The sequence below is a fragment of the Chanos chanos genome, chromosome 3 (assembly GCF_902362185.1).
Source record: "Chanos chanos chromosome 3, fChaCha1.1, whole genome shotgun sequence".
In the NCBI taxonomy this organism is placed as follows: domain Eukaryota; kingdom Metazoa; phylum Chordata; class Actinopteri; order Gonorynchiformes; family Chanidae; genus Chanos; species Chanos chanos.
Window position 1 is genome coordinate 4,920,001 of NC_044497.1, and position 12,500 is coordinate 4,932,500.

At 46.8% G+C, this 12,500-nt stretch overlaps 1 protein-coding gene across 1 annotated transcript in view; it reads left to right on the forward strand.

The window, feature by feature from the left end:
- Positions 1 to 12,500, forward strand: part of LOC115806430 (uncharacterized) — a 26,024-nt gene that overhangs the window by 5,592 nt on the left and 7,932 nt on the right. The window contains exons 10-25 of the mRNA XM_030767123.1: positions 110 to 217; positions 704 to 811; positions 1,419 to 1,535; positions 2,459 to 2,657; positions 3,130 to 3,398; positions 4,097 to 4,233; positions 4,606 to 4,766; positions 5,975 to 6,116; positions 7,088 to 7,304; positions 7,683 to 7,807; positions 9,153 to 9,259; positions 10,329 to 10,519; positions 10,639 to 10,734; positions 10,921 to 11,140; positions 11,390 to 11,532; positions 12,459 to 12,500. The exon at positions 12,459 to 12,500 is cut by the window's right edge and continues 56 nt beyond it. Of these exons, the coding sequence (XP_030622983.1) occupies positions 110 to 217; positions 704 to 811; positions 1,419 to 1,535; positions 2,459 to 2,657; positions 3,130 to 3,398; positions 4,097 to 4,233; positions 4,606 to 4,766; positions 5,975 to 6,116; positions 7,088 to 7,304; positions 7,683 to 7,807; positions 9,153 to 9,259; positions 10,329 to 10,519; positions 10,639 to 10,734; positions 10,921 to 11,140; positions 11,390 to 11,532; positions 12,459 to 12,500 (2,382 nt within the window). The remainder of the gene's footprint in view (positions 1 to 109; positions 218 to 703; positions 812 to 1,418; positions 1,536 to 2,458; positions 2,658 to 3,129; positions 3,399 to 4,096; positions 4,234 to 4,605; positions 4,767 to 5,974; positions 6,117 to 7,087; positions 7,305 to 7,682; positions 7,808 to 9,152; positions 9,260 to 10,328; positions 10,520 to 10,638; positions 10,735 to 10,920; positions 11,141 to 11,389; positions 11,533 to 12,458) is intronic.

The following is a 12,500-nucleotide window of genomic DNA, read 5'->3' on the forward strand; positions in this document are numbered from 1 at the left end:
CAAGTGTATTTATTGAAGTTTTAACATGGGGATAATAGTTTTGAGACTCTTGTCAGTTTCTCAGCATTGTCTCAGCACTGTCTCGTGGTTTCTCGTTTGATTCTCGCAGCCTGTCCTGAGGGTTATTTCCTGTGCTCCACGGGCCTGTGCGTGGAGAAGGACAGACGATGTGACGGTCTGGATGACTGCCAGGACGAGAGCGACGAGATCTTCTGCTGTACGACCTTCAGCAACTTTCAGTGACCTTCAGACGACCTCTGAATAAGCTTTTAATGACGTCTGCATAACTTTTTTAATGATCTTCTCGTAGATACTGTATAAGCTCCAGACGGTCTTCCCCCCCCCCCCCCCCCCCCAGTAACCTCTGCATGACCTTTTTATCCTCTCCCAATGACCAACTCGCTGACAGATTAGCTTAGTGATCAGATATGAAAAGCAAAGCGAGAGAGTGGACGGATTTTGAACGTCAAAAATGTTGAATGTGAGCGCAGGATTTCATCAGTGATTTGTGAATGGGAGGTTATTAAACCACTGATGGAGGAGTGTGAGAGCAGACGAGTTGTGATGGTTGAAAATTCCATTGTGGGCTGACTAAGCAGCAAGAGGGAATCTGTGGTTCTGATACATAGAGCGTAAACCAGAGCATACTCTGGTTCTGGTCATGTCCTACACAGTTGACAAACATACCTCATTTCCCTGACAGCAAAACCCAGCAAGAACTGTGGAGGTTCATCTCCTTTGCACCCTATTTACGTTTGTAATGGAGAGATGGACTGTACCAATGGGAGGGACGAAACCAACTGCACTCTGGGTAAATCTGATACATATGTTTCATGATTTTTTTTTTTTTTTTTTCCTGTGGGGTAAGAAAGTTACCGACCAAAGAAAAACGGAGCACTGATGTTGGAACAGGTTTGATCTTAGCTGTTGACTGAGTGATTTAAGGAGTTGATTGGGTTTGAGTCTTGATGCAATTCAGTTAGATTTGGTTCAGTCACTTCACTTCATGTCAGTTCAAATGGATTAGTTTCGGTTCAGTTAAATTTAATTCAGTTCAGTTCCAGTTCAGTTCAGTTCACTTTAATTCAATTCCATTCACTTCAATTCAATTCAATTCTGTTCAGTTCCAATTCAATTCGATTCAATTCAATTCAATTCAATTCAATTCAATTCAATTCAATTCAATTCAATTCAATTCAGGTCACAGAGTACTTTTCGCAAAGTAGCTTCTATTCTATTTTCTTTCATTGAAAAGGAACATCATACTGATTGAAAAAAAAAACAAACAAAAAAAACAAACAAACTTGTAGATGTTTCTAACTAAACATTCTGTCGCGACAGTCTGGTATAAGTGAGACAGTGAAAGCTCAGGACTTTGCATGTTCTAGTGATTCTGTGTGGAATCTGTGGTTCTCCAGAGACGAGCTGTTCTGGGATCCGGTACCGCTGCAGCAGCGGAACCTGTATTCTGAAGAAGAACGCACGGTGTGACGGAGTACCCGACTGTGTGGACCACAGTGACGAGAAAGACTGTGGTGAGTGGACGGTGAACCACGTTTTGAAACCGTAACGTGACCAAAATAGGTCAAACACAACGTCCTCATACTGTTTCAGCTTCACCTTGACTGTTTTATCTGACTCAGAATCCCAGCCCGGCTCAAAAACATAAACATTTATCTTGGCTTAAACCGCACTGTGCCCGACCTGAAAGCGAACCATTCAAAACCGCACAATACACCACAAAAGCACAGACAAAAGGACTTGGTGTGGAGGCTGCAGAGTCACTCCAGGTGAACTCACGTTCTCAGAAATTCCACACAGTTTCATGGTGCACTCTTCACTGGCCCTGTGTTCCCATGAGGATGTTGTTATTGTGTTATCTCCCTGTTGGCTCTTCCCCCGTGGTGTGGTCACTGAAGTGTGCTGACCGGTTCTGCCGCTAGTAATTGCTGTCTCTGTTTGTGGTAATTTAACTGGAGGTTGATGTGCACTGGCTTTACTTTAATCGCTGTTCACAGAGTGTGTCTGTGTGCCCTCCGGTTTAATTATCATTCCCTCATCAGAATACACACCAACCTGTCAGCGGTCTGACTCAGCTAATCAGTGATACACACACACACACACACACACACACACACACACGCAAAGCATGGACTTACAGAAGCAGGAACATGGAATGGAACAGACTCTCTCTCTCACACACACACTCACACACACACACACACTCACATACACATGCTTAGACCGTCTTATGTATGTGCTGACAGAGCCCAGACTTACATAATCAGGAACATACGACTGTACAGTCACACACACATGTACACACGGACACATGCACACACACAAAGCATGGACTTAGAGAAGCAAGAACATAGGATGGAACAGACTCTCACACACACAACACACACACAGAGTCTCTGTTATATCTGACATGTTATGATGTTGTGTTGATTGACAGCCTGTGGACGCCCTGTTCCTGTAAAGCGTGTGGTGGACAGTGGCCAGCCTGAGGCACGGGTAGTGGGCGGGGTTAATGCAGTGGAGGGGGAGTGGCCTTGGCAGGTCAGTTTGCACTTTTCTGGTCACCTGTACTGTGGGGCGTCGGTCATCTCCAGTGACTGGCTCGTATCTGCCGCACATTGTTTCAGCAGAGACAGGTTTGTACATTTAACACGCACGCACACACACACAGACACACACACACACACACACACACACACACGTATGCACCCGTACACACACACACACACATGCATGTATGCACGCACACACACACACACACACACACACACACACACAGTCTCAGAGACACTCTCTCTCCCTCTCTCTCTCTTTCACACACACACAGATACACACACACAGGCACACACACACAGGCACACACACATACACACACACACACACACACACACACACATACACAGGCCAAATGCTATACACAGATACGCTGACCCATCATAAATCTATGAACACTCAGCCTGTTCTCAGAGAAGACAACACATAAGATACAGTTAATCTCTACACCAGCGGTTCATTTCAGCCCAGACACACTCACATGTATACGGAAATGCCACAGGTAATACATCCCCAGGGTCATTGACACTGACTGAATGACCTTTGACCTGGCAGGATGTCGGACCCTCGGCAGTGGCTCGCCCACCTCGGGATGCTGACGCAGGGCGGCGCCAGGCACGTGGCGGAGATCCGCCGCATCGCTGTGCACGAGTATTACGACCCTCGCAGCTTCGACTACGACATCGCCCTGCTCCAGCTGCGCAGACCCTGGCCCCCCGGCCTGGCGTCCGTCATTCAGCCCGTCTGCCTGCCCGCCCCCTCCCAAACCCTCACCCCCTCCCACCGCTGCTGGGTCACAGGCTGGGGCTACCGTTCCGAGGACGGTGAGGGGGGTCGTTCAGACGCACGCGCGCACACACACACACACACACACATATATACACACATGCACATACACAAACACACTCACACACACACATGCACATACACATATACAGAAACATACACACACACATATATACACAAACAAAAACACACACACACACACACATACACACACACACACGTACATATATACACAAACAAAAACACACATGCACCTACACAAATACAGAAACGTACACACACACATAAATAGACACACACACACATATGTACACACACACACACACATATGTACACATATACACAAAGAAAAACACACATGCACATACACACACAAATACAGAAACACACACACACACACACCATACTTAATAATACTTAGTGATAAACACACCAGCATGTAGTTCATTGTACCAGAGTTTAGATATCTGACTGTTTCTCACGTCGAATCAATAACTGATTATAAATCCCCTTATAAATCTATAAAACCGACAAAACCATCTATAAACCACCTGTTTGAATTCACATTCTGATTCAGAACATTTGGTGTTCTGTTCAGACTGAGCTTTATGTAGTTCAGTATAAACGTTCTGTTTTGTTCCGTTCAGACTTCACGTAATTCAGTATAAACGTCTATAGCGATTGACCCCACGTGCAGCACGTGACGTAGATCTCCTCCACCCTGCTGCTCCGACAGATAAGGTCCTGCCGACGGTGCTGCAGAAGGCGGAGGTGAACATCATCAGTCAGAGTGAGTGTAAGAGGAGGTACGGCCCGGTGTCTCCCCGCATGCTGTGTGCTGGGGTCCCCTCGGGAGAGCGGGACGCCTGCAGGGTGAGTCCGCCCTGCGTCTCCGTTTCTACAGGAACCCCGTGCTTCCGTCGTCCGTAAAGCCCGCAGGGGCGTTGAGCTGCACCCCCCCCCCCCCCCCCCCCCCGTACGACAGACAGCTTTTAATATGTGTCACACATTAAATTTGTTTCACCCCTTTAGAGTAATTTGGAGTGAGCCTGTTGAAATTCAGTGTCCTGAAACCATGCTGTCCGTTTTCACACGAGGCGTTTCATAAGGAGTCTGCATCAGTAAATATGTCAGAAACACTGATTATTGCCAGCGATGTGTAATAAATCATAGAGTGTTTTGTATTCGCTCTCTTCGGAGGATTGTCTCTCTGTGGAGTCTGAGCGTGTCCTGCTCTGTCGCCAGGGCGACTCGGGAGGTCCTCTGTCGTGTCGCGCGTCAGTCGGAGATCGCTGGTTTCTGACGGGGATCGTCAGCTGGGGCGCGGGTTGTGGCAGGCCCAACCTCCCCGGGGTCTACACCAGAGTGGCCAAGTTTACGGACTGGATCCAAAACCACGTTCAGAAGTAGCGTTCGCCCCCCCTCGCACGCACGCCGAAGCCGAACCGAGCCGGCGTTTACCACGGAGCAAACAGTCGGAAATAAAACTGCGCGGCCGTTCCGCTCCGAATGTCCTCGTGGTCCACGGTGTCGTCAGACGGCGTGCGGCCGGCGCCGCTGACCAGAATAAACTGAATAAAGAGAGTTACAAAACACGCACTGACTCTTTATTGTGGTTAATGTTCACGTCTCATTCTGTGTGTAATGGAGTCTTGCGACCTACAGTAAAACTTTAAAATGTTTGTGGAAATCATTGTAATGAATAGAAAGCTGCTTCTCTAAGTTATAGTTTGCTGTGTTAAAGAAAAGTTACAGGGAAGACAAGAGATTGTTGTTTCCAGGTTATCGATGGTTTTTTTCCCCTTTTTTATTGGTGCTTTTTAATCATAATCCTCATTCAGTGTATATGTGACAATATTTTGTTCAAATTTTAATGATATAGTACCTTAATACTTACACTGACAACAACAACAACAACAACAAGAATAATGAATGTTTTCTTTATCATGGATCATTAAAAGATGATTTCTGGTTAAGTGGATTTGTCTTTAAAAAAAAAAAAAAAAAGAGAATGAAATGAATGATTTCTATGTGGCGTTATGCGGAGCGAAACAAAAACCCCCATGGGTAATCCGTGGGGTATAGGAGGTACGTTAGTGTCTGCTCCTGTTTCTCTCTTCATCTCTCCTCACCCCACTGCCCTGAAACACGAGATCAGAGAGAGAGAGAGACGGGGGAAAAAAAAAAAAACCAAGGTTTACCAATATTTCATCCACCATGCTACACCTTTAACATATAAACACAGCTCTGTCAATCTGTTTGGATTACAGAGATTATCTCATAGAATTATGAGGACCCCCACCCCCCCGATCCACCGTGGGATGGATTAATAAAAGCCCGGGAGGTGGGTTTCCTGTCGGGCGTCTCAGACACATGCACAGAAGAGAAGTTTACCCACAATATCTGTCGCACTGATGCTTGTGTGGATTGTGGTTGTTCATAGTGGCCCCTTTGTGCCGCAGTGCATTGTGGGCCCCGCGGAGCACCTGTTCACGGAGGAATACGGGCTTTGAATGCTAGACCCACTCAGCTTGGGTTTCTCCGCGTATCAAAGGCGAAAATTGCGCTGCTGTTTTCTGGGCTGGTGTCTCCGCCTGACTTATTGCTCCATAAGGCAGCAGCGGCGGCAGTGGAAGCACACGCTCACCCCGGGATCTCGTGCCATGAGGACTTTTTTCAGAAACAGGAGTTGTGAAATTTACAGCGTATATGGACGTTATATACCTGAGACCGCACCTGGAGGTTTACCTGCACAGGTAGGACCGCTTGTCTTTGCACCTGCTCCTAAAACAACTGAATTAAAGCCACTCTCTTTTTTTTTTCTTTTTTTATTCATAAACAAGAGAAAAATATCAATAGAGACAAAAATGATTTTCTTGCACGCTTTAGAGTGCTCACCTCAAATACCTTTTTTTTTAAGCAGCAATTGACAAAGATCTGGGAAAATCCTTAATACACACATTTTGTTAAAGGGTAAGTGATGTGTTTGAGAATGAGTCTTGGATTCATAAACAGCCTTGTGAGGGTGTTCTACCTGAATGCTGCTGACATAGCCAGGACCAGGGGAAAGACCCTTTAACTTATACTTTAGCTTGATCCCTGTAGGGAATTCCCCCTGCGGGTTAAGTCCTATCTATTACCTCACCTTCTCACTGAAGCCCCCGCGGTCAGACCGGACGCTGCCCGGGCTCCGCGCCGTGTCACTCTTGACTCTGAAGCGATGCGTGAGCCGAAACAGCCGACTTCATGTTTCAGATCGGAGCTGTTTCTTTGTCTGTGCGTGTCTGCGAGGGCGCGCGTATGTCTGTGAGTGTGTACGTCTGTGAGTGTGTGTGTATATGTCTGCAATTGTGTATGTCTGTGAGTGTGTGTTTGTGCCAGTCGTCGTGTGTATGTGCATGGTTTACGTTCTTGTGGAGTCATCTGAGACATGCAAGAATACATGAAAAAAAAAAAAAAACCTCTCCACACTTTTTTTTTTTTTAACTTGTGTTGTTAAAGCAAAAAGTGTCAAAATGCGTCGGTGGTTGTGGTTAGGGGTTAGAGTTAGGTTATTCATTTATAGTTTCAGTAAAAGAGAAGTCAGTGGAAAATCCTTACTAGGATATTAGAAAAAACTCTGTGTGTGTGTGTGTGTGTGTGTGTGTGTGTGTGTGTGTGTTTAGGTGTGTTAAGGAGGAGGCAAAAAGAACGACAGAAGATATGTTATTTGGTTTATATTTGGCAGGAAAACACAGAGCCATACCAGACGCCCGGCTCCACCGCTAGTGACCATGACAGCGAACCGAAGTCTGCGTCAGACTCCAAAACCCAGGGGCGAGAAGGGGGCACCTGGGGGTCATGGAGGAGAAGGTTTGCCCCGGGTGCCATCTTCCTGCTTGTCTCCATCTCCGCTGCGGTCGCTCTGGTCCTTCATTTCTGCGTGTGTAAGTTAAGAGGCTCTGGTGAGGCGGAATGCGGAGATTATGATCAGTTGGGCTCGTGTAGAGTAACTGTGGGCCGGGCCAGAATGGGATGTTCTGCCCTGGAGCAAGAAAAAAAAAATCCTGCAGACCTAGTTTTTTTTCTTTTTTTTTTTTTTTTTTCTTTTTTTTTTTTGCTAATGGTAAAGCAAGTCAGAGGGCACCTGTTTTTTTTTTTTGGGGGGGGGGGGGGCAGGGGGGGTTGTCCAGTTAACTGTCTACTTTAATCTTTATTACAGTGATTTAAACTACTGAGATGACTCAATAACAGATCGGTGACTACACGCTTTGGCGTGAAAACATTTCCAAAATGATATTTGTCCAGAATAGCCTCTTACATTTTACTCTTTTTCCCTGTAGCTCCATCCCCTACAGAGTTCTACCTGGGAGGGAGCGTAGAGTTCTCCAATCTCAGCTTCTCCCCGGACTTGGCTGACCCGTCTTCGGAGCAGTTCCGTGGGCAGGCCCAGGCGCTTGACCATTATGTAAGCACAGACACACACACACACAAAGACACACACACACACACACACACACACATATATATATATATAGCAGACACTGTCTCTGCGTCACTTGGCAACCTTGTCTCTTCAGAATGCTTCTGGTCTCTGGAGGGCACTCTAGAATGCCGCTCCTCTCTGACACTCTCAAACGCAGCGGTCGCTGCAAAACCGCCGGGCCCTGCCTGCTCCTCATTCTTAGCCTTTTAAATGTAAAGCAGGCCCCAAAACTGGGCCCCGTCAAGCTTTGGCCCTCTCTGTGGCCCTCTTAAATGTAAAGCGGGGGGTTGTAACCGGAGACCCGCGGGGTGTGAGGTAGCGCGGAGAGAGAGAGAGCGGCTCCCTGGGGACCGGGAGCTTTTCAGGGCTGAAGACAAGCGGAGTGTTTGTGAGACGACAGGACCCAGGCGGAATGAGTGAGAGGAAGAGCTAGTCCTCAATAAAAACATTGTCTCCGCCGTCCTGTGTCACACAATCACCTGCTCTGTACCTCCATACTGAAGAACCGAGAGACAGACAGAGAGAGAGAGACAGACAGAGAGGGAGAGAGAGAGACAGAGAAAGAGACAGACACAGAGAGAGAGAGTGTGTGTGTGTGTGTGTGTGTGAGAGAGAGAGAGAGAGAGAAAGAGAGATTGACAGAGAGAGCATATGTGTGTGTGTTTGTGTATGTGGGGGGGGGTTGGGGGTATATTGCAGTACTATAGGTCATTAAAAGGGTCTCGGATAGAGTTTGTGTGCGTGAAGAGAGAAAGAGAGAATGACAGACAGAGAGAAAGAGAGAGAGAGACAGACAGAGAGAAAGAGAGAGAGAGAGACAGACAGAGAGGGAGAGAGAGAGACAGAGAAAGAGACAGACACAGAGAGAGAGAGTGTGTGTGTGTGTGTGTGTGTGTGTGTGAGAGAGAGAGAGAGAGAGAGAGAGAAAGAGAGATTGACAGAGAGAGCATATGTGTGTGTGTTTGTGTATGTGGGGGGGGGGGGGGGGGGTTGGGGGTATATTGCAGGACTATAGGTCATTAAAAGGGTCTCGGATAGAGTTTGTGTGCGTGAAGAGAGAAAGAGAGAGAGACGGACAGAGAGAAAGAGAGAGAGAGAGGCAGAGAGAGAGAGAGAGAGAGAGAGAGAGAGAGAGAGGAAGAGAAAGGCTGGGGCACGAGAGAGGTTTTAGCCAGCCTGAGGCACAAGGCCAGAAAGAACATTTAATCAAATGTAATGTCCCCACAAGCCTAATGCGAGTGGTGTTTTGCCTGTAATCTCCGTAAATGCTGAGTCAATGAGCAAACTGAACTGGTGTTGTGTTAGAATGTGTTCCTATTTATTAAAGGGTATCCTGAGCACGCTGCCCGCCCACCGTCACCCTCAACCTCACTCTGACATTGAAGCCCAGACAATGGCGCTCTTGTTGCCTGGAGCTGCCTTTGCTCAAAGCCAGTCGCATAAAGAACAGCGTCTTTGTGCTGAGACTGTAGACGTTACCGGCTCCTGTGATGTCACACTCTCTGTTGTGATGTCACACCCCCCCCGTAGCCGTGATGTCACTGGATAATCTTTGACGACACTGCGTTTCTCATTTTCCCCGACTTTTTGTGAAAAAAAAAAAAAGGGGGTGAATTTTAAAACGTATATCTCAGCATGTGAACTGACTTTTAATGTGAAGAGAGAGGTACCTCATGAAATCTTTTGTTCTCTTTCTTGTTTCCTGTTTTTGGGGTTGTTCTTGTCACCGTGGCGATAAGTTTTCACATCTGTATGACTCTTCCCCGTGGAGCTCATACTATCAGCACTCAGGGATTGTTGCTTTTAGGTGAGTCCTCACAACGCAACTTTCAAAACACGGCACAGTAAATCAAAGGAATTGCAATAACAATTACAATGACAAGAAATTACCATTACAAAAACCATCACAACCATAAAGAGCAACAGTGAGAATGCCATATGAGCACTGTATGTCTCTCTCTCTCTCTGTGTGACTGTGGAGTCAGAGACAAACCTTCAGTGGACATCACACTCCTGGGCTTAAAACAACCTTGTTGTTACTGGACTAATTTGAATAGCAGTATTATTAACCTGTGTTTGATGTAGAGTGTGTCTTCGCCTGTGTGCCTGTTATGCTTTGAAAAAGAGGGAAGCCAAATCTGGGGTTTTTTTCTCTCTGTGTCTTCTGCTGAGTGTGAATGAAAGAGACCCTGTGGCAGCAGTTTTGTGAAACTTGAATACCATGAATGGTCTGTGTCACAGACTGGCTTTGAGTGCATTGTCTGTGTGTGTGTGTGTGTGTGTGTGTGTGTGTGTGTGTGTGCGTGCATGTGTGTGTGTGTGCGCGCGCGCATGTGTGTGTGTGTGTGTGCATGTGCGCGTGTGTATGTGTGTGTCTGTGTGCGTGTGTGTGTGTGTGTGTGTACGTGCGTGTGCGTGTGTGTGTGTGTGTGTGTGTACGTGCGTGTGTGTGTGCGTGTACGGGTGTGTGTGTGTGTGTGTGTGTGTGTGTGTTTCCTGACAGTGAAGGTGTGGACGGGCTGAGTGTGTACTATTGGAGTAAGTTCTGTGCCCCTGAGCCGATCGCTGAGCAGATCCAGAACCTGAGCCCGACCCGACTCCAGCGCCGTCTCCCCGTCACCAACAAAGTCCTCTTCAGCAGGAACGAGGAACGGTATTACATGGAGAAGGATGACGACACCGCGCACTTACTGGGTAAATCCACCACTATCAGACTACAAACCCCACGATCCTCTCTGCTACCCATAGTTCTGGGTGTGATTTGATACACGCTGTGATATAGCAGAACTGAATGGACGTGTCTGTGAATGTAGGCTTGGACTCTGACGACGATGACTCAGACGACAAGGCCGAGAAGATTAAAAACCCCAACTCTTTGCAGAGTGGCAAATGGCAGCTTGGCCTCCAAGGTCTCACAGTCATCTCATTATCGTCTCATTATCTCATGTGTTATCTCAACACACTGTCTCGCTACCAGTATAGATGTTACCTCTGTCACATACTCCAGATGCATGTATCATCCAGGTCTGACACAATGTCTAATCACAGTTTTCTGCTCAGCGTTGACCATTCGTTCCCATTGATCTAATCTATAGCCATATCCTTTGACCTGTATGCCAAGTACGGTAACAACCGCACGCTGAGTTTGGTGAGTCCGAAAAAGCCGTATTACCAGTGGAGGCTCCGTGTGCCGCCCGGTCATGTGGTTCGGCTCGTCGTCCTGACCCTGCAGGGGGCCACGCCCGGTAGCTGTTCGGCCAATAAGCTGTCGGCGTACGACTTCCTGTTGCCTCTTCAGAATAAGATCATCGCCAGGTAAATACATGATGACATCACACACTCACAGGGCAGTACAGATTACAATGTAATTATGGGAGAATTTGCTTAAAAAATAACTAGATGAAATAGATGTGTAATAAACGTGTAATAGCTGATTAACAGACCTGTAATAACACCAGTTCAGACATTAACAACCAGAAAGGTTTATCGCAAGAAACGTTTCCGTCTTACCGGTGTAACCGTGTTGTTAAATGTGAGTGACAGTGCTGTGTTCTGAAACGGCAGGTGGTGTGGTCTCCCCATGTCCGGCTCCGCCCCCGTCATGAAACTCACGTCATCTGGGAACGTCATGCTGGTCACGTTCTCCTTCAGCAGACAAAGGCACGGAGCCATCTTTAAAGCCTACTTCCAGGCCATACCCAAAGCCGGTCGGTCATTCAATATTTCTTCTTCCTCTTTTGAAATCTCTTTGAGTCATTGAGTGGTTTCGTAACCGTGAACCGGTCTCCTGTAGTGTTACATTCGAAAAAAGAACACAGAGTGTTGGTTAAAAAGTGTGTTTGGAACTGGGAACGCTTTGAGTGTGAAATGGAAGCTAATGTCATCTTTCAACCCATTTCTGGACGCGGGAGTCACATTTATAATGTGACAGAGATCCCTCCAGTGATATACTGATATAACTGATTTTAAATGGTCTGCTCCATATTTACCACTACAAACACTTACAGCGAGTATAAAAAGAGATGATATTTATTATGTGCTTACCTACCTGTTTAAAACCTACCTGTTTTAAAATGCAAGGGTCTGTAGGACTTGGTGTAAGGCTTTGAACACACTTTCATTTGACTCTATATGTCTGATCTCCTCTATCTCTGATAGTCTTAATCTATAAGGTGTAGTAGCTGTGTGTATGTGGGAGAGTTCTATGCAGCGGTTGTGTGTGGGGTTCTATGTTGTGCATGGTTATGTATGTTTGTGAGGTGCTATGACATGTGTGGTTATGTGTATTTGTAGGGTTCTGTTATGTGTGTTAATGAGTGTTTGCTGGGGTTCTATGCAGTGGTTGTGTGCATTTGTGGGGCTCTACGCAGTGGTTAAGTGTGTTTGTTGGGTCCTATGTTATATAATGTTGCGTGTTTGTGGGGCTCTATGTTGTGTGTGGTTATCTTTGTTTGAGGGGTGCTATGCTGTGTTTGGTTATGTATGTTTGTGGGGTTCTGTGCAGTGGCCGTGTGTGTTTTTGGGAGTGCTTTGTTATGTATGGTCATGTGTGTATGTGGGGTTCTGTGCAGTGGTTGTGCGTGTTTGTGGAGTTCTATGCAGGGTTTATGTGCGGTTCTGTTTTTTTCCTCAGACTGCGGAGGGTTCCTCTCTGCCTGGAACGGTTCTCTGACAT